The sequence below is a fragment of the Euprymna scolopes genome, chromosome 45, assembly GCF_053919585.1.
Source record: "Euprymna scolopes isolate OS-2025 chromosome 45, ASM5391958v1, whole genome shotgun sequence".
Classification (NCBI taxonomy): domain Eukaryota; kingdom Metazoa; phylum Mollusca; class Cephalopoda; order Sepiida; family Sepiolidae; genus Euprymna; species Euprymna scolopes.
Window position 1 is genome coordinate 46,261,640 of NC_136526.1, and position 23,403 is coordinate 46,285,042.

Genomic DNA, 23,403 nt, shown 5'->3' on the forward strand with positions numbered 1-23,403 from the left:
ACGTCATTGAGGACTTTTTTTTTCTAGCAATATCGCTATGCTGAATTCCAACATTCCGAGAGGTGTGTCAGGAAGAAAGAAAAAAAGTTGTGGCTGTGTATCGACAAAGATGAGTTCACTGGTTTTTAAATATTTCGTATCCACTGCAGTTAAATATGTTGGTATCATAAGAAAGTAGAGTCCAAAGAAAAAATTCCCAAGCATTATGTCCTTCTATTCGCAATTCTGGTTATAAAATCCAGCTCACGTCTCACAGAACTCCCTTCTACCAAAGAGTTCAAAGAAATAATTCCCAACTGTTACGCCCTCCCTCTTGCTCTTCTCGATGTCAACCTCCACCACATACCTGTCAGAACTTACTTCTGCCTGCTGTAAACGTTACGGTTTTCATAGTTAGTTGAATCACTGAAGCTAGAAATGCTTACAGACAGAAATAGTTAACAAACGCAGATATTTCACAAATACATAAATACACATTTTTATTACTCCTGCATTCATATCATATTGTGTAGATGTACGACCGTCGACGACAACCTGGGTTTTACTCTTACTTAAGAAGAATTTAATTATATTATGCATTTCTTTTTGTAGGGAAACGTGCGACTTACCTAATTAGCACGTGTGCATAATTCAATTATCGTGGAATGAAATGAATGAAGAAGAAAGAAACAAAAATGCCTGCCTTATCTCTTCATATGCCTGCAATGTGACCACCCGATATGCAAATGAGATGCTCCTGGTTGGAGATAAAAGAGGGTTGATTTTTTTAGAGGGAGGTTCATTTTGAAGTTGGATTTCGAAGAAATAAGTTGAATTAGCAGAAGTACGTTGGGAGTTGAGAGAAGGTGCGTTACGTGTACAGAAGTTTGGAAGTTTGGACAAAAGTGTTAACCTTACCCAGGAAATTATTGGTGTGACGGGCGGAAGAAATATAACTCGAGTTATTGAATTATACTTTTGTTGACTTATCTTTACATCATCAAGTATAAGGAAGTTCCTCTTTCAAGGAGGACTAATACAGATTGCCAACATGAATTGTCATATGATGGAAAAGAACAGCTGAAAAACGTATTTTATTCAGTAGATTTGAATGAATCAACAGATTGCACTGATTCAGCACAATTATTGTATTTCATTTGTGCTATAGCTGATGATTTTCAAGTATATGGAGAATTGCTTGATTTGACCACCCATAAAGGTATGATGTGGAGGATAGATTTTTATGTTAGGCTGGAGGGGTTACCAATGTTGTAAACGTTAAGTAATTTCGTAAATTGTAAACGTTACGTAATTACGTAATTCATAGTCAGTTGAATCACCGAAACTAGAAATCCTGACAAACATAAATAGTTAACAAACATGCATCTAAAACCAAACTCCTATCCTTACATCATCAACGCTCTGATCCCCATCTGGCGTCGGTTGGGATGGATAGCTCTCGTCTGGGAGAGGCCCCGTGTTTTGACAGGCTTCTGGGTTTGACCTTTACTCCTGATCTGAAATGGAGCACGTACATCAAATCTGTCGCCAAGGTCGCTGGAAAGATGGTGGGATCCTTCTGCCGCTCCAGAAGATGTCTCACTACTGATGCAGTTCTCTATCTGTGTAAAAGCCAAGTACGTCCAAGGATGGAATACTGCTGCCATATCTGGGCAGGAGCTGCTAAAAACAGCCTATCCTGCCTAGACAGAGTACAAGGTGGACTTCGTGGCTTAGTGGGGGATGCCCTTTTCTCTACCCTGCAGCCTCTCTCCCACAGAGGAGACGTTGCGAGCCTATCCTTGTTATATCGTTATTTCCATGGCAGGTGCTCGTCTGAACTCCAATCTCTGGTCCCCCCCCCTCGCCAATCTTTCACGAAAAACACCCGTCTAGCTGAATCCACTGTGAAAAGTTTCCCCCACTCTTTATCTGTGCCTAAATCAAAACGCGGATTCCATGAATAAAAGCTTCTTTCTTAGAACTGCACGCCTGTGGAACTCTGTTCCGGCTGACTGCTTCCCACCTGACTACAACCTGGATGTCTTCAAGTCCAATGTAAACAAATTCCTAATGAACCGCCCCCTTAAGTAAACACTTCATCAAATTCTCCACACTAACGTAATGTACTTGCAATAACCCTTATCCCTGAGTGGCTTCCGGGCCTTGATAAGTGGTGACCACCGTGTAAAAAAAAAACAAAAAAAAACGCAGATAGTACGCAAGTACATAAATATGCATTTGCATAAATACCTCATCATTGGTTGCAGATGTTGTTTCACCCACTTTACAATAAAAAGCTAAAATTCTTACAAAATTAACATTGATTTTCAATGTGTTCAAATGTTGTTTTAGATGAAAATTCATTATGTTTTACAAGTTATTTTTCGCCAATGTGTGTTCATCGATATACGTTCTCTAGTCTTGGTTTTGTTTCAACAAGTTGATTCATCTATATTTCTTAATGCGAAAGAAGTGATAATTTTACTTCATAAGAATCAAATATTTTTAATATTAATTATATGAATTATTCACTGTGACTGTCACCTATGAATTAAAAAAATAAAATTATGCAAATTTTACATGAAAAAAAAAATAACTGATATGCACTAAATCAAGTCAAGAAATAAAAATCTTCTGATTCATAACTTAATACTGGTATGATGCAGCGGTCCTGGATATGACCTTAAACTATATCCAGTGGTGAGGCCCCAGCTTGCGGGCTTTGGGGAGTGTGGAGCCACCCTTTAATTACCATTGCTCCCAGGTCCACTCTGACCCGGAGTGGTAGTACCTGTTAGGGTCCCAACTATGGGTTAAATAGAAACCGACTTGAAAACAACAAATATATACTATTAAAAATTTTTTCTTCAAAATCTTTGGATTCGGCATTAAATAACCCGAAAAGGGTTGATATGCCGTAAAACAAAAACAACCAACCAACTGGTATGATGCATTTGCTGTAAACGTTAGGGGTCTCATAGTTGGCTGAATCACTGAAACTAGGAATGTTTACAAACATAAATACTTTACAAACTCTTTATCTGTGCCTAAACCTAAACGTAGATTCCATGAACAAAGCTTCTTTCTTAGAACTGCACGCCTGTGGAATTGTCTTCCGTTTGCCTGCTTTCCGGCTGACTACAATATGGTCGCGTTCAAGTCTAATGTAAATAAGTTCTTGATGAGCCGTTCCATATAAGTTATCAAGTTTACAGAATTTTCATTACTAATGATTACTATATTTTCCAATTTCTACCGTACACTCTTTAACCCTTATCCTTGAGTGGCCTCTTGGCCTTGATAATGTGGTGATGCCTGCTAAGTTATCAAATTTACAGAATTTTCATTACTAATGATTACTATATTGTCCAATTTCTACTGTACACTCTTTAACCCTTATCCTTGAGTGGCCTCTTGGCCTTGATAATGTGGTGGTAAAAAAAAAAGATAGTTTGCAAGTACATAAATATGCATTTTTATTACCCATTGACAAACATAAAAATCATGTAACGTCACAATAATTTGGTACTCACTTGGAAGTGATTAAAGTCCTACTTTGTCTCATAGAGGGACAACGTTCTCACCAGGGCAAAACCTTACATTTTCTGTTAAGGTCGAAACATCTCTGTGTCTCTCCCATGGGCATAATGCCCACGGGGTGTAAACGCGGCTTCTCTTCTCGATGCTCAAACTTGTTCTATCGTGTCTCCGTCTGTCAAGGAAAGTCACTCCCCCCCCCCCGGTGTCTATATACACCGGTGTTCTTTGCCTACATTCCCCTACATGCCAAAAAGATGCACACGGGCTTGCACACTCGCTCTCTCTCTCTATCTGACACACTGGCTTTTAATTTTAAACGTAGATTCCATGAACAAAGCTTTTTTATTAGAACTGCACGCCTGTGGAATTGTCTTCCGTTTTCCTGCTTTCCGGCTGACTACAATATGGTTGTCTTCAAGTCTAACGTAAATAAGTTCTTGATGAGCCGTTCCATATAAGTTATCAAATTTAACAAATTTTCATTACTAATGATTATTATATTGTCCAATTTCTACTGTACACTCTTTAACCCTTATCCTTGAGTGGCCTCTTGGCCTTGATAATGAGTTGATACCTATGAAAAAAAAAAAAAAAGAAAAAGTCCAATGTGAACAAGTTCTAATTGAATCGTCCCCCTAAGTAATCCAAGTTTCAAAATTCCCACTGTTTACTATGCTAAAATCACAATGACTAATGTATACCTATTAACCCTTATCCTCGAGTGGCCTCTGGGCCTTGATAAGTGGTGACACCCTTGTAAAAAAAAAAAAAAAAAAAAAAAATTGGAGAAGCCGACTGCATCTCATTTGCATATTTTCCCAAAATCTTATTACCTCACGTGACCACCAGTCCATAAATAGCAGGAGTATCTATTTTTTTTTTTTACTTTATTTATCCCTTTCCTGAAATGGGCGGTACATTGTACGAGGTCAGGTTTGTACTAATTTTAAGTCACATCCTTGTGACACACTCGTCTAGCTGAAAAATGGTGGACGGGGGCATCACATGATTTTTTTTTTTTAAACTAAAGTCGTTGTTGGAATTATAAGTTTTTGTTTTATCAACAAGTTCTTCTGGGATCAGTAAGGCACTGGATTCTCATTGCATTCAGCATGCAACTGCGAGCAAAATCTGACGGCTGAGAATCCAACCAGGTGTCAATACGGTAGTATGCGTGAATGGAAAGAAAAGGGTTCGAGATTTTTTTTTTCTTTTTTTTTTTTTTTTGCATATTTATTTGTTTTACATTTATTTCTGTGGGTTCTTTTAGTTTTTATGTCCACGTTTATTATTATTATTAACTGATCTTCTATATAACACAGGACACGTTAAAAGCATTGGACGCACACAAAAGCGAAGAAGAGCGCTATCTGCTATTGCACGAGAGTGACGTGTAAGCCACGCCTCTTTTTTTTATGCACCCAATCACCGTGATGGGTGAGTAAGTATACTAAAATATTAACCCTCCAAGTGTGGTGCTTTCTAAATCCTTATGCGAATCTCCACGGCTTTTGTTCCTTGTGTCCTGTGGTTGCTCTCTTTCCATCTCTCTACCTATCTGTTTCCACTCTTGTTCTCTAAATCTCATCTCCAGAAATGCGACATAAACCTTTTATATTAATAATAAACGAAAACATAGCACGAAAAACAAAACCTTTTTAACATACAAGGTGTCTTCAATAAGTTTCCAGACTTTTTTCATATAGGCAATTTTATTCATAGTATACACCTGAAACTCTGGTCTCCTTTGAAGCAATCTCCTTCGGCTGCAATATACTCAAACAACTTATAGAAGTCCAATTGTGTGAGCCTGTCAATGACCCTCATCACAGCATCCTTCATCTCCTCAATTATCTCATAACCACAGCCTCTTAGGGAATAACCAAAAATCACAGAGAGCAAGGTCTGGACTATAGGTCTTGATGTCCACCTTGGTCAAATTGTCTGTGACAAGGATGAAGTTGTCGACTGGTGTATTGTCCTGCTGGAAATGCCACTGACCCGATTTAAAGAGTGCTGGCCTCTTCCAACAGAATCTCTTCCTGAACTCCCTTAGTATTTCTTGTTAATTGTCTATTCACTGGGAACCCAGTGCATGTAGATTATGCCCTTGCTGTCAAAAAAAAAAAAAAGAAAAGAAAATGGGATCATCATAAGTTTTGAGCAGATTTGCTCTGTCGGGCCTTCTTGGGTTTGGGAGAGTCAGCATGCTTCCACTGAGAACTCTCTTTTGGTTTCTGGGTCATAGCAGTAGATCCAGCTTCCATCGTAGGTCACCAGAGCATCAAGAACTGTGGGATCTGAATTGATCAGCTCAACCATCTTCCTGCTGTCATGATAGCATTTTTTTCTTTCTAGTCTTCTTTGAGTAACATTGGAACAAACTTTGCGCAAATCTTCCGCATCTTCAGTTCTTCACGAATAATTGTGTGCACAGTTCTCACACTGACATCAAACTGTGCACTTATTGTCTCCATAGACACACGACGGTTCTTATACAATGAAATTCTTTATTTGGCCAATCAACTCTGGTGTTCTGACTTCCTTACATCTCTCATCATCTCTCACAGACTCCTTGCCTTCCTTGAATCTCTTATGCCATTCAAAACCTGATGCTCAATTCACACAAGATGGTCCAAAAGCAGTCTGAAGTATTCCATACGTTTCTGTGGCATTTTTCCAAGTTTAAAACTGAATTTTATCGCATATCGTTCTTCTGTGTCCTCACGTCCAGACTGCATTTTTGAACATTCATAAGTTATTACAATCAGATTTTAGTAGAATGTATTCCAATTCCTGCTGTAGCTGTTCATTTAAACTCGAAACATAAAAATGTGTCGGTCGTCTCATAATATGCATAGCAATAACATACTGAATTTGGAGGAGTATACGACAATTTTAAATGCCTGTACGAAAAAGAAATTTCTGGAAAATTATTTAAGTCACCTCGTATTTACACGAGGGTTTATTTCATTGGCAGAAAAGGTAGAGTTGAAAGTTTGTGCAGATGTCAAAGATCGTTCGGCAATTATCTTCAGGTGAAGATCTTCAACACTGGAGCGTCCAGTTGATAGGAACAGGAAAAAGAAAGAGAAGATCCTAATAAGGGCAGGAAAAAGAAAGAGAAGTGGGGGGGGGTCTTCGATGCCTCCAGGGTCTTTCCCTGCTGACTGACAGGGGACAAATGGACTTAATGCGCCTTGCAAGCTGATGGGTCAGTGTATGGTCCAATCGCTTATAGATTCGCAAGAGAGAATAAGTCTTTGTTTAGATTAGTGCGCTACACTCCCTCCTGCTTAAGTGGAAAGTCGACAGAGAAAAACATACTCTTCCAGTAAATGCTTTCCAACGATTTCAGGTCCTGGATATGACCTAAAACTATATCCGATGGTGAGGCCCCACCTTGCGGGCCTTAGGGAGTGTGGAGCCACCCTTTAATTGCCATTGCTCCCAGGTCCACTCTGACCCGGAGTGATAGTACCTGTTAGGGTCCCAACTATGGGTTAAATAGAATCTGACTTAAAAAAATATATATACATATACTCCATTAAAAATCGTTCCTCAAAATAACTAGATTCGGCATTAAATAACCTGAAAAAGGTTGATATGCCATAAAACAAAAACAACCAACCAACGATTTCAGTTTTTACGGTCGTTAGATGAAAAAAAGCACTAAAGAGATATCCAGACTCGCACAAGGATATACGAGATTAGAAAAATATATTTAAGTAGTTTGGGTTAAGTAGTAGTTGGTGTAGTATCGAGGTTCGCGTCTTTCTGTTTGTATGACTTACTAAAATACGAATTACTTAATGCTAAAGCTAACAGCATCTCCTTAGTAAATGTCAACCAATGCTTCACACAACTGAAGTTAGAGAAGCTTCCTTATCCATGCTGAACCACAACCAACATTTTAGAAACAGACGACTAGAGAACCTGAATGTCATGATGATTACATGTTGTAATAATAACCCTGGTTGCGGAATAAAATATAGTGTTAGTTTGAATCTTCCTTGTTGTAATGCAAGAAACATAAGACGTGATGTGGGAAATTGCTAACCAAGATCAGAAAAGCTAACAGCGTCTCCTTAGTAAACGTAAACCAATGCTTCAACAACTGAAGTCAGAGAGAAGCTTCCTTATCCATGCTGAACCACAACCAACATCTTAGAAACAGACGACTAGAGAACCTTAACCTTAACCCCTTTCTTCCGAAATGGGGTCCTTCGTCTCGGCTCTCAACATTCGATCGCCTGAGAACAGGAATGGTTCTGACCAAAAGTTGCTCATGACCAGATGGGGCTACAAGGCTGGCCCAATGATCTGCGAACGTGACGAGGAGAACCATACGATGCAACACCACTTTGTCTGCTCTCCATGGTCCAACCAGGTTGAAGGATCTTCTAGAATACGACAATAATGTAAAGGACTGCTTAAAAAAAAAGCGGGAAAGTGTTGTGTGACCATATGTTTCATAGATACGCAACGAAGAATAAGACAAATGCATCTCACAGTGATAAGAAATTAATTTCAATATAACTGCATGGCACAAGTGTTAGGGGTTTTTACATAAAAGTTGGTACAGAAAGACACACAGACATAGCGAGTTTTATATATTAGATTTTGGAGTGTGGAGCTTAATAGCCAGTTTTGTGACCTAATATGTTAAGGGACTTCTTAGAAAGAACATAATCGGCTAAGCTGTATTAATACTGCTATAGTGTCATGTTTGCATGAATTATCTCCCTTTGATGTAGTGCATGAGTATTTGGAGTTTTGTGGTCGTCCTTACTAATGTAGAGGCAAACAGAATTATAGAATAGATGGTATATATATTATTTTAATTGGAATTCATTATTGAGATGAGTATTATTCTATATTAATTTATTTATTGCGGACTATTATTCTTATCTTTATTGGTTGTTTCACGACGTTTCAGGCAACTATTTCTCTGGCCTTCGTCAGTTGGTAACCACGACGGATAGGAACTTTGAATCCTCGGGGCCCATGGCGCAGTTCATAAAGATGTTGAATCTCAACGGTTTCAGATGAGCATTGTCTGAAGATAGCGGTTTCAATTCTACCCAAAGCCGGCCAGAGGCTTACTTGGCCAAAAACGTGGTGAGACTACTACAGCTACAGATGGCAGTGATTGCTGAGAATGCAGTTAGGAGATTCAAAGTTCCTATCTGCCGCGGTTACCATCTGATGAAGGCCAGAGGAATAGTCGGCCGAAACGTCATGAAACAACTAAAAAAGATGAGAATAATAGTCCGCAATAAATAAATTAATATTAGAATAGATGTTTTTTTTTAATGTAATTATTTAGTTTTTGTGGTTGATACTCCTGTTTTCTTTATAACCTACCCTTTTTTTTTTTAATTTTTCCAATTGTTGTCGTCATTGTGATTGTTGTTCTTTACTTTGCATGTTGTGTGTTGCGTTCATCAGGATGGTGGTGGTCGTTTTCGTCCCAAATTATATTTTCGGATATTTTTTTTTTTTTCATTTTTAAACCTGTACAGACGGGTTTCATTTTTCACTTTGTAGTTTGCCTTGTTTATATCCAGCCCCGCAAACTAAATTAACAGTTTATTTAATGATATTAACTATGTAATACGAGTTTCAGCAAACAAAAGAGGCATCAAGCATAGTATATCGCTGGGAATAACTCTCAATGGCTACGGTATTGTATAAAATCGAAATTTGAATATATTTTTATATTTTGTAACGAAAGCTTTCTTTTTTTTTCTTTTTTTTTTTAAGACTTTTTGGGGGTGGGATAAATGCTTCCCCAAATAAATGTCTCATACTTTTAAAATTTGTATGGACTGCAGATGATTGACCCCGAGCGGCGGTTTTGTCGTTTAAAATTTGGATCATAAGAAATCGCTAAGCCCTGAATAACCCTTATCCCTGAGTGGCTTCCGGGCCTTGATAAGTGGTGACCACTGTGTAAAAAAAAATAAATAAATAAATAAAAAAATCAGGGTATAGTTTCAATTTTTTTTTTTTTTTTTTTTTTACTCTTGTTCACTCTTCACAAGGCATATCGCCACTCGGACGTAAGGGGCCACTATTTTGGATCTTGCCTAAGAAAGATTAACAAGATGTTGGTTTAATTTTTTTTTTTTAAATTAATTCCAATTAAGGAATAATATATATATATAAGATGTTGGTTTACATTACATTTAAACTTCTGCATTTCAGTACCGTCAGGGAAGCAGGTAGCAGGAGGAGAATTCCAAAGTTTACCTATTCAAAGGAAGAAACTATTAGGATAGAAGGCTTTCTGGCATTTAGGGATCACAAAAGTGGGGAGGTGTGATTTTCTTACCAAGCGGGTTTGCCGAGGGGCACAAGTGCAACGAATTTATCAGAGCACATTCCATTAAGATATTTGTCAAAAATGCACGGGGATGCAACAGTGAAGCAATGGGACGGGGGTTGGAGCTTCGTTGAAAAAGCGGGACCGATTAGATTGAAGACTCTTTCTTGGACCCTATTTAAGAGGGAGAGACGGGTGTTAGATGTACCAGTAATACTCCGTGCACGGGCATATTCAATGACCTTGTGTCTCACTTGGCCTATCTATGTGTGCTTTTCGATTGTTTCCAAAAAAGTAGATGGGCAATCTTTTTTTTTTTTTTTTTTTTTTTTTTTACACAGTGATCACCACTTATCAAGGCCCGGAAGCCACTCAGGGATAAGGGTTATTGCAAGTACATTACGTTAGTGTGGAGATTTGATGAAGTGTTTACTTAAGGGGGCGGTTCATTAGGAATTTGTTAACGTTGGACTTGAAGACATCCAAGTTGTAGTCCGGTGGGAAGCAGGCAGACGGAACAGAGTTCCACAGGCATGCAGTTCTAAGAAAGAAGCTTTGTTCATGGAATCCGCGTTTTGATTTAGGCACAGATATAGAGTGGGGGAAATTTTTCACAGTGGATTCAGCTAGACGGGTGTTTTTCGTGAAAGATTGGCGAGGGGGGACCAGAGATTGGAGTTCAGACGAGCACCTATCTTCATTACCGACAGCAGTGAGTATATAAAAATATAACACAACGAGATGCCGAACATATAATTTGATTGATTACGTCTCTTGATTCCTTGGGGAACATCGGGCCACAATGACACTCCTCCAACTGACCCGGTTCTGGCTGGTCCTCTTTAGTTCGACCCATGTCATTCCAGCAGCCTCAATACTTCTTTCAGTGCACTGGTTTCCCGGAGGCTTTCATCCGCTTGCAGCATGAACTCTCCTAGAGAGGACCCTTCCCAGACCAAAAAGTCCACAGATGATGTAGTTGTGGTTTCCGTAATTTTCTTTCTTTTACAGAATTGGGTTGTTGGCCCGATTCTAACCCCCAACCTGGAGGACCAGTGAGTGCTCTTAGTCTAATCTCTACCCTTCAACCTGTCTGGCTTGGGTGACCCTACCAGGAGATGAATCTCACGCCAGCATAGCTATCCGAGTCCTTGAGACATGCAAGCCCCCTAACCACGCCATGGTTGCACATGCTAGGTAGGTGGGGACATAAAATTTAGTCCTGAGTATTTGTGGGTTTTGTTTTAGACCAAATCTGGCTTAGGACATTTTATGACGTCAGTCAACGGGCAATAAATGCAATAAGAATTCAATCTTAAGTTTATTAAAACCTATAAAGATAGTAGTAATTTTTAACTAAATTTGTGTTAGGGCATTTTTATGACATTAAGTTAATAATCAATGGGTACAATAATAGTTTGATATAGGACGACTAAGCTGAGGACGACTTTGAAACTGCATAAGTTTTTTCAACCAAATTTGTGTTAATACATTTTATAGGGTCAGTTAACAGACAATGGGAACAATGATACCTTAATGGTATGTTTATTGAAGATGAAGTTGAAAGTATTTTTTTTCTTTTTTTTTTACAAAGGAATCACCACTTGTCAAGGCCCAGAGGCCACTCGAGGATAAGTGTTATTGGGTGTATAGTAGTGAATGGGATAATATCATAGCAATCGTTAGTAGTGGAAATTTGGTAAATTGGATTACTTAAGCGGATGGTTCATCAAACATTTGTTTGCATTGGACTTGAAGACTACCAAATTCTAGTCAGCTGTATAAAAATAAGAAGTATTTTTACCTGAATTTGCGTTAAGAATTTTATGCCTGAAATCGTATTTAAATTACAGGGTGGAACGATAAAATTATCACCCTAGAAAAGACGACATGATTCCATTTCCGTTTGATGAAAACCGGTTTTCTTGTTTGTTGCAGACCATATACTAGTTGATCAGTTGTGTACAAATCTCAAGAGCAGTAGGAGCCTTTTTTCATGTCTGAAAGTGACACAATGTTCAATGAGCGAGATCGGAGATGTGCCACTGTACAACTCATGCTCTCTAGCGATCAAAGTTATTAAACAGGACCATTGCTGGCACACTCAAAATGCATCGCTTGATTGCCACGAATAACAGGAACGTACCCAAGGTGATGAAAACAAAGTTTTTAGCCACGGTTATGGTTTTTGGTGTGGTTTCAAGTGAGGGCCATATCATGCCACCTCACATCTTCGAAATTGACTTGAAAGTCAACACCAAAGTGTACAGGGGTGTGCTGCAGAGTGTGGTGATCCCCTGGTGCAATCAGGTTGCCGCTGGCAGATCCTGGGTGTGGCAGCAGGACTCGGCGCCGGCCCACAAGTCCAAAGAGACCCAGGCTTAGCTTCAGAAGGAGTGCTACGACTTTGTACCCTTCTCTTACTAGCCCTCCTCCTCCTCCAACCTACTGGACTACGCCGTTTGATTATACTTCGAGAACATCACCAACATGACCTCCCACAACAACACCAAAGCCAACCTGATCGCTGCCATCTGCCGAGTATTTGCTGAACTTCTGCCGGCACTTGTTAAAAAGGCATGCTCTCAGTTCCGGACCTGTATCAAGGCGGTGATTGAGGCTGAAAGGGATATATTAAATAGATGTCAGCTCTACTACACAATCAAGTTACTTGAATTGATTTTTTCAATAAAAGTTTTAATATAAAGCTGTAGTGTTGTTTTCTTTAGGGCAACAAATTTTCCGTTCCACCTTGTACAGATGCTAAAAATTAGATTTTGGAATGAACCACATATTAGTATGATAAAATTTCTTTAAGGATTTTTTGGTCCCCCCGACAAAAGGAGGGTTGACCTGTAAATTCACCCTTGTCCGTTTATCTGTTTGTCTGTTCGCACTTTTCTTAATACCTACGCCTTGAAGAAAGTTTTTGAAATTTTGCACAAACATTAAACATGATATGAGTAAAAAAAGTAGCAAAATGGATTTTCCGGGAGAACTCTGGTTGCCCCCCTCTAGGGGTGCCTTTCAGGTTAAAATGGCTAAAATTGGCACTTTTGTGCTTATTAAAACAAAATTGATGCCTTGGATTTTTTATAAAACGTTCTGAAAAGTTGTAACTAACTGATTTCTATATAATTTTGTTTGTCTATACTTCGTGATAACTCTTGGGTGTACCCCGGGGCTCTTTTAGGGCTAATAAAAACACTCCATTTTTGGGACTATTTTACCATATTTGTCCAAAATTTTCTGTGTATGTCTATTTAGCAGTTTTGCATGGTGCTGAACTCAAATTTGAATATGCTAAGGCCTTGTGGATTTGAGGGCCTAAATCGTGGTGGGGGGGTGCAATGATGGACTTAGTCATTTTCTTTTTTTGCATGGTGCAGAATTCAAATTTACATATGTTAAGGCTTAAAACTGCACCGCTTGTTCATTTTTACCAGGATTTTACGTCCCTTGAGGACTTTTGGGGCTAGATAGGAGACAGCGTGGGTAAAATGCTGAACTTAGTCATTTTTTTTTATGCCGCGTTTGCTGTGCACTCACGGGGGACCCTGCATGCTTCACTTGTTTTAATTTAAAGTTCGCTGCCTCTGAAAAAAAAACACTTTGTAGATGTTGTATTTATGAGTTTCTTAATCTGCTTTAACAATAAAATTTCAGATTGTGGAGAAAGATTGGAGTGGTAAGTAAACGAAATTATGTTCTCATAAGCCTGGTCGGTACTGAATGGGAGATCTTTTGGTAATACCAGACGTGTGCATGCAAAGGGTCTTCTCCGATGACTTAACAAAAACCTTTTTTTTCACGCAATAACAGTTTGGAAACTGGTTCTGCAAAGAATCCAAATAATACAAATAATCAATCCTCATCTCCAAAAATTCGGAAACGTATTTTTGACTTTTTTTCTTAATAAATTTTATTGAGCATTCTTATTTTTCTTGCAGACTCAGAAGACTATTCCAGACATCCATCGTTTAAATGTCGGGGCTTTTGTATACCCGGCCTGGACACAAAACTCCCCTCTCAGACTTTGGAGACGAACCCAATAATTATGAAAACAGAAACAAAACGAATCTCACATAAGCAAAGACGCAACCGCTACATCACCTGAAATATACTCCGACGTGATGACTCTTTTAAAAGATTCCGACAACCTCACCTTAACTGAACGAGCGCCTGGCATTTAAAAATAACACCACCCCCCAACCCCGATATTTCCGTTGTTTATTATTTACTTACCGGGATTTCACACACTACTTGACTTATTAACAGTGATCTCTCACATGCGGTGTTCCCTGGAGTCTGAGTGATAACATGTCTCCCAACATTTACAGTACCCTCTACTTCTTTCCATCTACATTGCAATTCACGTTCGCACGCTAACCATTTACGATCATGTTCTTTCTGATAACTGCCGGTAATTTTCTCTTGCATTTTAGTGACAAAAAGACTCCTCAGAATTCCAGTGCTCCCTCTAACTTTCCAGTCAAGGCCTTCAGATGGGGCGGGGGGTTATCCCTCAACAGTCACCAACGTTTGTGCAACTGTGCCTTTTAAAGGCGGACGAGGCGGTTTATTGTAATCCATCTTTTATTTGTACTCACTAGGAGTTCTCACATAGACCATCATCAGAGATTACTTGATGATTATTATTATCATTATTAATTATTGTTACTATTATTGTTATTATTTCAATTATTATTATTATCATTACTATATTAACATTATCATTATTAATTACTATCATTATTATTATTATTACTATTATTATTATTATTCGTATTATTATCATTCTTAATTATTATAATTATTATTATTAATATTACTAACATTATTATCATTGCCATCATCATTATTATTATCATTACTATAATTAATTTTATTAATATTATCATTATTATTATTATTATTATTATTATTTTATTAATATTATTATTAATATTTACTCAGTAGTAGTCACACAGGCCATCATCAAAGATTTCTCTTTGAGAACAACTTGTGGCATCCTCCGGAGTCTGCGTGACAGCACTACTCTCCACCTCTGTCGATAACCATGGCAGATGGATTTGCATTATCGTAGCAGCCGCTTACCATTGATTTCTCGTTGGCGGCGATGTATCCTTAAGAGTTCTTGTATAACTCTTTTAAGCTTTCTGCGGATTGATTTTAGTTGGATTTTTTTTAAATTTTAAACATAAGATCAATTCCTTTGACTTTAGACATTTAAGCTGTACCTTAACATTTTCACTGTTCTTAACAGGCCCCCCCCCTTCGCCTTATTATCATCATCATTATTATCATCATCATATCAAGCTTCCCCACATTTCCAGTCCTCTCCATCTGTTTCGATACCTATTGCAAATGTTGCCACACTGTCACAAGAGCCGCCTAACAATGATTTAATCCTTGCGGCAGCCATTCGTATGTTCGGGGATTTGGTTTGCAAAATCCCTCCCCAAGGTTTCAGTATTCTCCCCACTTTTTCCAGTGGAGGTTTGGTTAGTGCTCTATCTCCTCGGTCGTACCATCCTCCTTGTCCTAAAATCGTTTTTATTTTTTAATCCTTCTGAAGTTTAGTTCAATGCTGATAAATGACCATATGTTTCTGTTTGGATTTCTAAGAATCTATTCGCGGGGACGACTATAAAACCGAAAGGTCGATTCTAACAACCAGTCTGTATCAATTTAAATAAACATGTTGGACTCTAACTCCGATAATTAAGCACTCTGATAATTTCTTCATAAAATCTATGTATACCATGTATATATATATATATATATATATATATATATATATGTGTGTGTGTGTGTGTGTGTGTGTGTGTGTGTGTGTGTGTGTGTGTGTTGATAAAATACATGGATTATTATAAAATAGAATGTCATGGAGAAAGGATGCGTGACATAAAAAAAAGGCAAATAAGGAAAAACAAATTAAAACAGGAATAAATCATCAAAAACGGGAGCTTTACCAGTTTCGTTCGGCTTAACGGACACGTGCGTAACTATTTTCAAATAGTTGCGCATGTATCCAAAACATCCTATTGTGCGTCTTCTTTTCTTCATATGTTTTTTTTTTTTTGTTTTGTTTTTTTTTGCCGTAAGTGCAATAGATTTAAAATATTACCATTTTCTGAGGATGATTGTCAATACAAACGAAACTGATGAAGCTCTCGTTTTTTTATTTTATGATTTATTCCTGCTTTAATTTGTTTTTACGTATGTTTTTCACACACACACACACACACACACATGCGCGCACACACACACACACGCACACACACACCGACAAGCGCACACACACACACAAGCGCACGCACGCGCGCGCACACACACACCCACACCCACAAGCGCGCGCACACACACACACAAGCGCACGCATGCGCACACACACACACAAGCGCGCACACACACACACACACACACACACACACACAAGCGCGCACACCCACACAAGCGCACGCGCGCACACACACACACACACACACAAGCGCGCACGCGCACACACACACACACACACACTTTCTTTTCCTTCAAAACAACTGAGACAAGTTTTGTTTTCCTAAACAATGAAAGAACTTCACTCGCCATAGAAGAGTGCTTTTCTTTGTAAATTTATGTTGTAAATGTTGACAATTTTGTTTTTGTTATAATAAAGTTATGAATTTAAATTACTTAAAAAGACTTATTCGTTATTTTATTGTTGCAACAATATCTTTTCTGTCCTCGGTCAGTGAAAAAAGAAATAAGTATTCAATGCGTGCACAAAAACCAACATGGCGACCAGTGAAAACAATAGGGAATACATTGGATAATAAAAGGTTGGTACTAGTGCATGAGCTGGCCTGGGCGTGGCATATCACTCGCTCGGATTTCTCCGTAAAATGACGTCACATGCTGCCATCTAACGGAGAAAATGGAGGAGGAGGGGGGGGGGGGCTTACAGAGAGAGAAAAACGCGGAAACAGCGCCAAATACAAGTTTTCAGAATATTTCAACACGAAACTGCTTGAAAAATTAATTATAGCATTTTCTTTAATTACTATAAAATTAATATAGTGGTAAAATTATTTAAAAAAAAAAAGAAAACAGAAGCCAAATTTGAAGCCAAATTAAAAAAAAAGAAGGCCAAATACAATTTCTTGAAGGCCAAACCATTTCAAAAAAGGCCAAATTCACGAAATTAGCCATTAAAAGAATAATAAATGGTAACATTATCAATAAAAGTTACTTTCCAACTTATCTGCATCATTCGTTGGTATTTTTAAGTAGTTTTAAGTGCTTTTTATTTCATATCGAATGTTAGAGCGGTTTAAAATTATACCGTCTCCATTTTTCCCAAACCGGTAAATATCCAGATACGCTACTACAGAACACCGACCACTCTAATTTGTTTTTGTTTTTTTATAGGTAATTGAGGTCGCTGACAACGAATAACACCGACCACTCTAATTTGTTTTTTTATAGGTAATTGAGGTCGCTGACAACGAATCTGATAGTCAAACTTGGGGCAAATTTACCGTTTGCATGGTATTTACCCCTGAACCCACGAACTACTTTTCACCATTTTGCAGCTTCCGTTTATGCTACGCGCATGCACGCTGTAGCATAAACGACGGCTTCACCAAGCAAACGCGCGCCCCAACATCACATCCCCCCCTGCTCGCTCGCTATGTCCTGGAAAAAAAAATCCCCCCCCCCCAAACGTAGTTTGCTTGGTGAAGCCGTCGTTTATGCTACAGCGTGCATGCGCGTAGCATAAACGGAAGCTGCAAAATGGTGAAAAGTAGTTCGTGGGCTCAGGGGTAAATATCATGCAAACGGTAAATTTGCCCCAAGTTTGACTATCAGATTCGTTGTCAGCGACCTCAATTACCTATAAAAAAACAAATTAGAGTGGTCGGTGTTATGTAGTAGCGTATCTGGATATTTGTAGAAAGAATCAATAATTTCGAAAATTCTTTAATTGATATTCTTCCGCGTATATATTAGGGTGTGGGGTTTAATTTGCACCGGAACTTATATTTGTTTATAGCACCAACCCAGCCACCGGTTACACGCGCCAAGGAACATTTGCCAACAACGGAGATAATGTAAGTGTATCATTTTGACATTTTTTATCATTCTGTCTTTTGATTTATGGTTAGGTGTCGACTCCTTGCATGTTAAATTTGTTTGTTTTTTTTGTCAAATAAATTAAGTTGAAAAATTTATTTCTTCTTTCACAAAATTTAATTTAATTTTTTTCAAATAAAATACTTTTTTGAATGTCTTTTTCAAAAATAATTTAAGCAAAGTTCAACAAGTTTTTTTTTTGTAAAATGAATTAACTTTTCATAGGAAATGAGAAAAGGAATGACCTTTTCACTCTTTTTTCACAAAATATAATTTAAGTTTTTTCAAATAAAATAATTTTTTGAATGTCTTTTTCCAAAATAATTTAAGCAAAGTTCAACGTTTTTTTTTTTTTTGTAAAATGAATAAGAACTTTTCATAAGAAATAAGAAAAGGAATGACCTCTTCACTGTAAGCCCCCCCCCCCACCCGCGTCCATTTTTTTTTCCGCGTTTTTATCTCTCTGTAAGCCCCCCCCCCTCGTCCATTTTCTCCGTTAGATGGCAGCATGTGACGTCATTTAACGGAGAAATCCGAGCGAGTGATAAGCCACGCCCAGGCCAGCTCATGCACTAGTACCAAAAGGTTTTAATATCATGAACATGTTATTTGATCAGGTATTTTTTTTTTACGACCTGCTGCAGCGAAGTGAAGTATAAACACCTCCAGCCTCTTCTCTTCACGTTAAGAACGGCTTTCAAAATACACTCCCAACCTCGAAAGCCGTTCGGTGGGATGTGAGGGGGGGCTTATTCCGAAAACCGTTCTTAACATGGGTGTGTTTATACTACGCTAGGGCAGGTCGCAAAGAAAAAAACTTTGATCAAAGCAAACCCGAAAAATGAACTTTAAAACTAAGTTGGTAAGAAGCGCATATTGACTCATATATAAAGATTAAACACGATAAATAAGAGATACATGATATATTAAATTTGCAAAACTGAGTAAGCGGCGTCAATTGAAAAATGTCCCTTCTAATCTTTTGTTTATTTTGGAGGGGAACGGGACATGTGTCGCGTTAATTTTATACCAAGTCGAATTGCAAAAAGAAAAAAACTAAAAAAAACTATAGTAGTTGTCTCCCTTTGTAATAACGGTCCACAAAAGAAAGAGTTCTCTCCCTTAGATAATGTTGCAAGGGAGATAACTCATAATGTTTCACTATGTCAGACAGTTATTTTAGATGCTGAGTTTCCATTCGTGTTTTAACTTCGGAAATATATTTGACTAGGAGCAACATATGGGATCTGTTCTGATATTGTACTTCATCTTTCCGGTAAACATTATTTTTATTTTTTATTTTTTTACATGGAAGTCACCACTTATCAAGGCCCGGAAGCCACTCAAGGAAAAGGGTTATTGCGTGTACAGTAATCAATGGGATAATATCGTAGTAATCGTTAGTAATGGAGATCTGATAAAATGTCTGGTAATCTGGAAAAAAGAGAGAGCCTGTTTCATTCGTTTGACTATAGGTGGCGTTACTGTCTGTCCACCCAGTTATGGAAGCACAAAATATATATAATGACACCCTTGAAATAAAAATAAATGTTTTTGTTGTATTTTAATTTTAAACATTTTTTTTGTTTGTTTTTGCAAACATATTTAAGTTTTATTTTTTCAAACATATTTACGTTTTTTGGGGTTTTTTTTTGTGTGTGTGGGCTCTTTCTTTGATCACGCGCATATATATATATATACACTCGCGGAAAAGGTAAAATAAGTGCAGAAAAATTAAGAAAGAAGTGGGGGTCCATAAAAGAAAAAAACGTTGATTTTTTTTTTTTTTTTTTTTTTTTTCATTATAAGAGCGTAAAAAATACTCGCGGAAAAACGGTTGTACCCATAAATATGTTTAAAAGAAAAATATAGCAAAAACATTTAGTTTATGCTTGTAAAAAAAAAAAAAAAAAAAAAACGTAAATATTTGGAAAAATAAAAAAAAAATATTTGGAAAAATAAAAATATTTGGAAAAATAAAAAAAAACGCAAAAACAAAAAAAAACGTAAATATTTGGAAAAATAAAAAAAAATATTTAGAAAAATAAAAATATTTGGAAAAATTAAAAAAAAACGCAAAAACAAAAAAAAAACGTAAATGTTTGGAAAAATAAAACTGAAATATGTTTGCAAAAACAAAAACAAAAAAAAACGTAAATATGTTTGAAAAAAATAAAACTTAAATATGTTTGCAAAAAACCATGTTTAAAATTAAAATATAACAAAAACATTTATTTTTATTTCAAGGGTGCCATTATATACATTTTGTGCTTCCGTAACTGGGTGGACAGACAGTAATGCCACCTATAGTTAAACGGAGAAAACAGGCTCTCTCTCTCTCTCTCTCTCTCTCTCTCTCTCTCTCTCTCTCTCTCTCTCTCTCTCTCTTCCAGATTACCAAATGTCTTACTTAAGGGGGCGGTTTATCAGGCATTTGTTTATGTTGGACTTGAAGACATCCAAGTTGTAGTCAGGTGGGAAACAGGCAAATGACAGAGTACAAAATAGACTTCGTGGCTTAGTGGGGGATGCCCTTTTCTCTACCCTGCAACCTCTCTCCCACAGAAGAGACGTTGCGAGCATGTCCTTGTTTTATCGTTATTTCCATGGCAGATGCTCGTCTGAACTCCAATCTCTGGTCCCCCCTCGCCAATCTTTCACGAAAAACACCCGTCTAGCTGAATCCACTGTGAAAAATTTCCCCCACTCTATATCTGTGCCTAAATCAAAACGCGGATTCCATGAACAAAGCTTCTTTCTTAGAACTGCACGCCTGTGGAACTCTGTTCCGTCTGCCTGCTTCCCTCCGGACTACAACTTGGATGTCTTCAAGTCCAATGTTAACAAATTCCTAATGAACCGCCCCCTTAAGTAAACACTTCAGAAAATCTCCTCACTAACGTAATGTACTAGCAATAACCCTTATCCCTGAGTGGCTTCCGGGCCTTGATAAGTGGTGATCACTGTGTAAAAAAAAAAAAAAAAAAAAAAAAGTTCCCCAGCGCGCACTTCTAAGAAAGAAGCTTTGTTCATGGAATGTATGTTTTGATTTAGGCACATATAAAGAAAGGGGAAATTTATTGTCACAGTCAGAGAGGAATGCAAGAAGAACATTCTGTGTAGATTTTAAAAATGCCTACCTATGCCTTTTTGAGAAACTATTTATTACAACGTTTAGGGAGAGAGATAAGCTCCTTAACAAGAAAACTTAATTGCAAACATTATTAAAAAAAAAACGGTACTTGTACAGTTTAGTCAAGACATTAAAAAATGAAAATATCGAAAAAAGTTTAAATTGTACGTATCCGTTATGGAATGAAGTTCTCCGAAAAAAATTTCACCAAGTAGTTTTTGTTTTACAGCGATACCGAGCAAAAGGTTCGATTTTTAGGAAGAAAAGCTAGTATTAAAGATGGGGAGGGAGTATCGGCGCTTTACATGGAGTTATCTCCCCGTGTCGTTTCTAAAATTCAAACAAAAATTTAAAACAAATCCAAGATGTCTGCCTTCAACGTGCTCTCATAAAAACGTGTTTTTTCCGCTGTAAAAAAAAAAATAAATAAATAAAAAATACTCGATCAAATTAGGTGAAATTTTTTTTTAGTAGATCTTCATGTCAAAACGGATACATACAATATAACTTTTTTTTTTTTCGATATTTTCATTTTTTAATGTCTTGATTAAACTATACAAGTACCAAAAAAAACACCTCCTTTTTGCCTCAATCCAATCTGAAGACTTAAAACACTACTTGAACATATATATATGGCATAGCCGAATATGCCATCAGCATACTCTCAATCATTTTTTGCTATGATCAACAATACTCAATTTGGTCCAATGCAAATTACCTTGCTGTAACATATATACCCTTTTCACTCCAACCCTAATTCGCCTACATTAAGTATCTACCCCTCTATGCATCCTTATATAACCATAAATAACTACATATTTTTTTATTTCAGAGACTCATCCATATTTTATCATATACTAGCAGGGGTACCCGGCGTGGCCCAGGTGTTTGTAGGTGTGTTCGTGTGTTGGGGAGGGGGGTTAGATCCAAACCCTATGTTAAATTTCTTTTGAAAAATCGGAAAAAAAAAAAAAAAAAAAAACGAACATGATGTAAAAAGAAGAAAAATAGATTTTAAAAAAAAATATTTAAAAAAAGTTTTGCTAGGAAGGTAGTTGGGATCGAACCCGGAACGTTGAGGTGAAAAACTGGATAAGTTACTTGCTCGCCCACGGAAGGAAAGTAAGTGAAAGCAATTTCAATTTAACGTTTATAAATGACAGGTGTGTGGCGAATCTAATTAGATCAAAGGAAATTAAATTCCGCATTTAATTTTAACTGCGGGATAGTTCTTTTGAATTTGTTTTTTTACCCAACTTTGGTTTTGTTTCCCCAACATGCTGGGGAAAACCAGCTCCCCCTTGATTAGGGGAGCACGTCCAAATGAAAGCAATTGTCTGATATGACGATGAAAACCAACATGGACCAAAGATCTATTGCTTTCTGGACGCTCCCGTCCCGTAGGCCAAGAACCACGCCTTAGTTTCACAAGTTTCACAAGTTTCACTTTTATACGAAAAAGCCGAATCAACACCAAAAGGGGCCAAAATAGCAAGAATTATGTAAAAAGTCGATGTAAATAAATCTAGCCGCGACACGCGTTCGCAATTCGTACATATTATGATCTACGGGGTATATAAGAAATTCTAAGCGATAGTAACCCCCCCCCCCCCCCCCCGCCAAAAAAAAAAGCCTTTCTTGGACATACTAAAACTCTCGCACACATTTTGCCTTTTTTTTTCTTTTTTTTTATATATGTATATATTTATATATTTTTATACGTGAACTCCATATTGGTTTTTTGTCAACACATGTCTGATTTTCTGCTTCCCACCTATATTGTAAACGTACAGATTACCATACCCATTCCTACCCCCCCACCCACAATCTTATCTCATTAACTTGTATGTTACATATGTATACATACTAATTTACAACCTTAGTACTTTCCTCCCCTTTCTTATGTTTCAATTCTTGTATAAGTAAATTTAACTAAATATATAAATATATATATATAAATATATATATATATATATATATATATATATATATATATATATATATATTTTAAAGGAGATTAGAACAATAGTCTAAAGAGCAGAGTGTATTTTAATGTAATAGTAAAATTACTAATTTAATTAAAATACAGGAAAAGAAAAGTGTTTGTTGTAATTTAGATATATAATAAGCTCGATAGGTAAATGTCCTAGAGCTAATTTAATATTTAGTAATGTGATTGATAATTTAAAATTTAAAAATCAAATCATAATTAAATTAAAAATCCGTTTCATAAGAAGGAACAACAACAAAATCAATTATTTGTACGACTTATTAAAACTATATGTTTTTATTGTGGTAATCA

At 37.1% G+C, this 23,403-nt stretch overlaps 2 protein-coding genes and 1 long non-coding RNA gene across 11 annotated transcripts in view; all 3 read left to right on the top strand.

The window, feature by feature from the left end:
- LOC145269516 (uncharacterized) overlaps positions 1 to 16,535 on the top strand; it is a 962,295-nt gene extending 945,760 nt beyond the window's left edge. For 5 of the 9 annotated variants that reach the window (XM_080125267.1, XM_080125261.1, XM_080125263.1 and 2 more), the window contains one exon: positions 13,801 to 16,535. Coding sequence is in view for 6 of the 9 variants with exons in the window: in XM_080125261.1 (XP_079981387.1) it covers positions 13,801 to 13,905 (105 nt within the window). In the remaining 3 variants the exon portion in view is untranslated. Of the gene's footprint in view, positions 1 to 4,844; positions 4,964 to 13,800 lie in introns of those variants that run through there. The other 4 variants (XR_013865075.1, XM_080125266.1, XM_080125265.1 and 1 more) reach the window with 4 other exon arrangements.
- A 1,262-nt stretch (positions 16,536 to 17,797) lies between these two features.
- Positions 17,798 to 23,403, top strand: part of LOC145269518 (uncharacterized) — a 101,584-nt gene continuing 95,978 nt past the window's right edge. Inside the window, exon 1 of the mRNA XM_080125272.1 lies at positions 17,798 to 17,946. The gene's annotated coding sequence lies outside the window, so the exon portion shown is untranslated. The remainder of the gene's footprint in view (positions 17,947 to 23,403) is intronic.
- Positions 19,215 to 23,403, top strand: part of LOC145269519 (uncharacterized) — a 49,839-nt gene continuing 45,650 nt past the window's right edge. The window contains exon 1 of the long non-coding RNA XR_013865076.1: positions 19,215 to 19,244. This is a non-coding gene — a long non-coding RNA (uncharacterized LOC145269519). The remainder of the gene's footprint in view (positions 19,245 to 23,403) is intronic.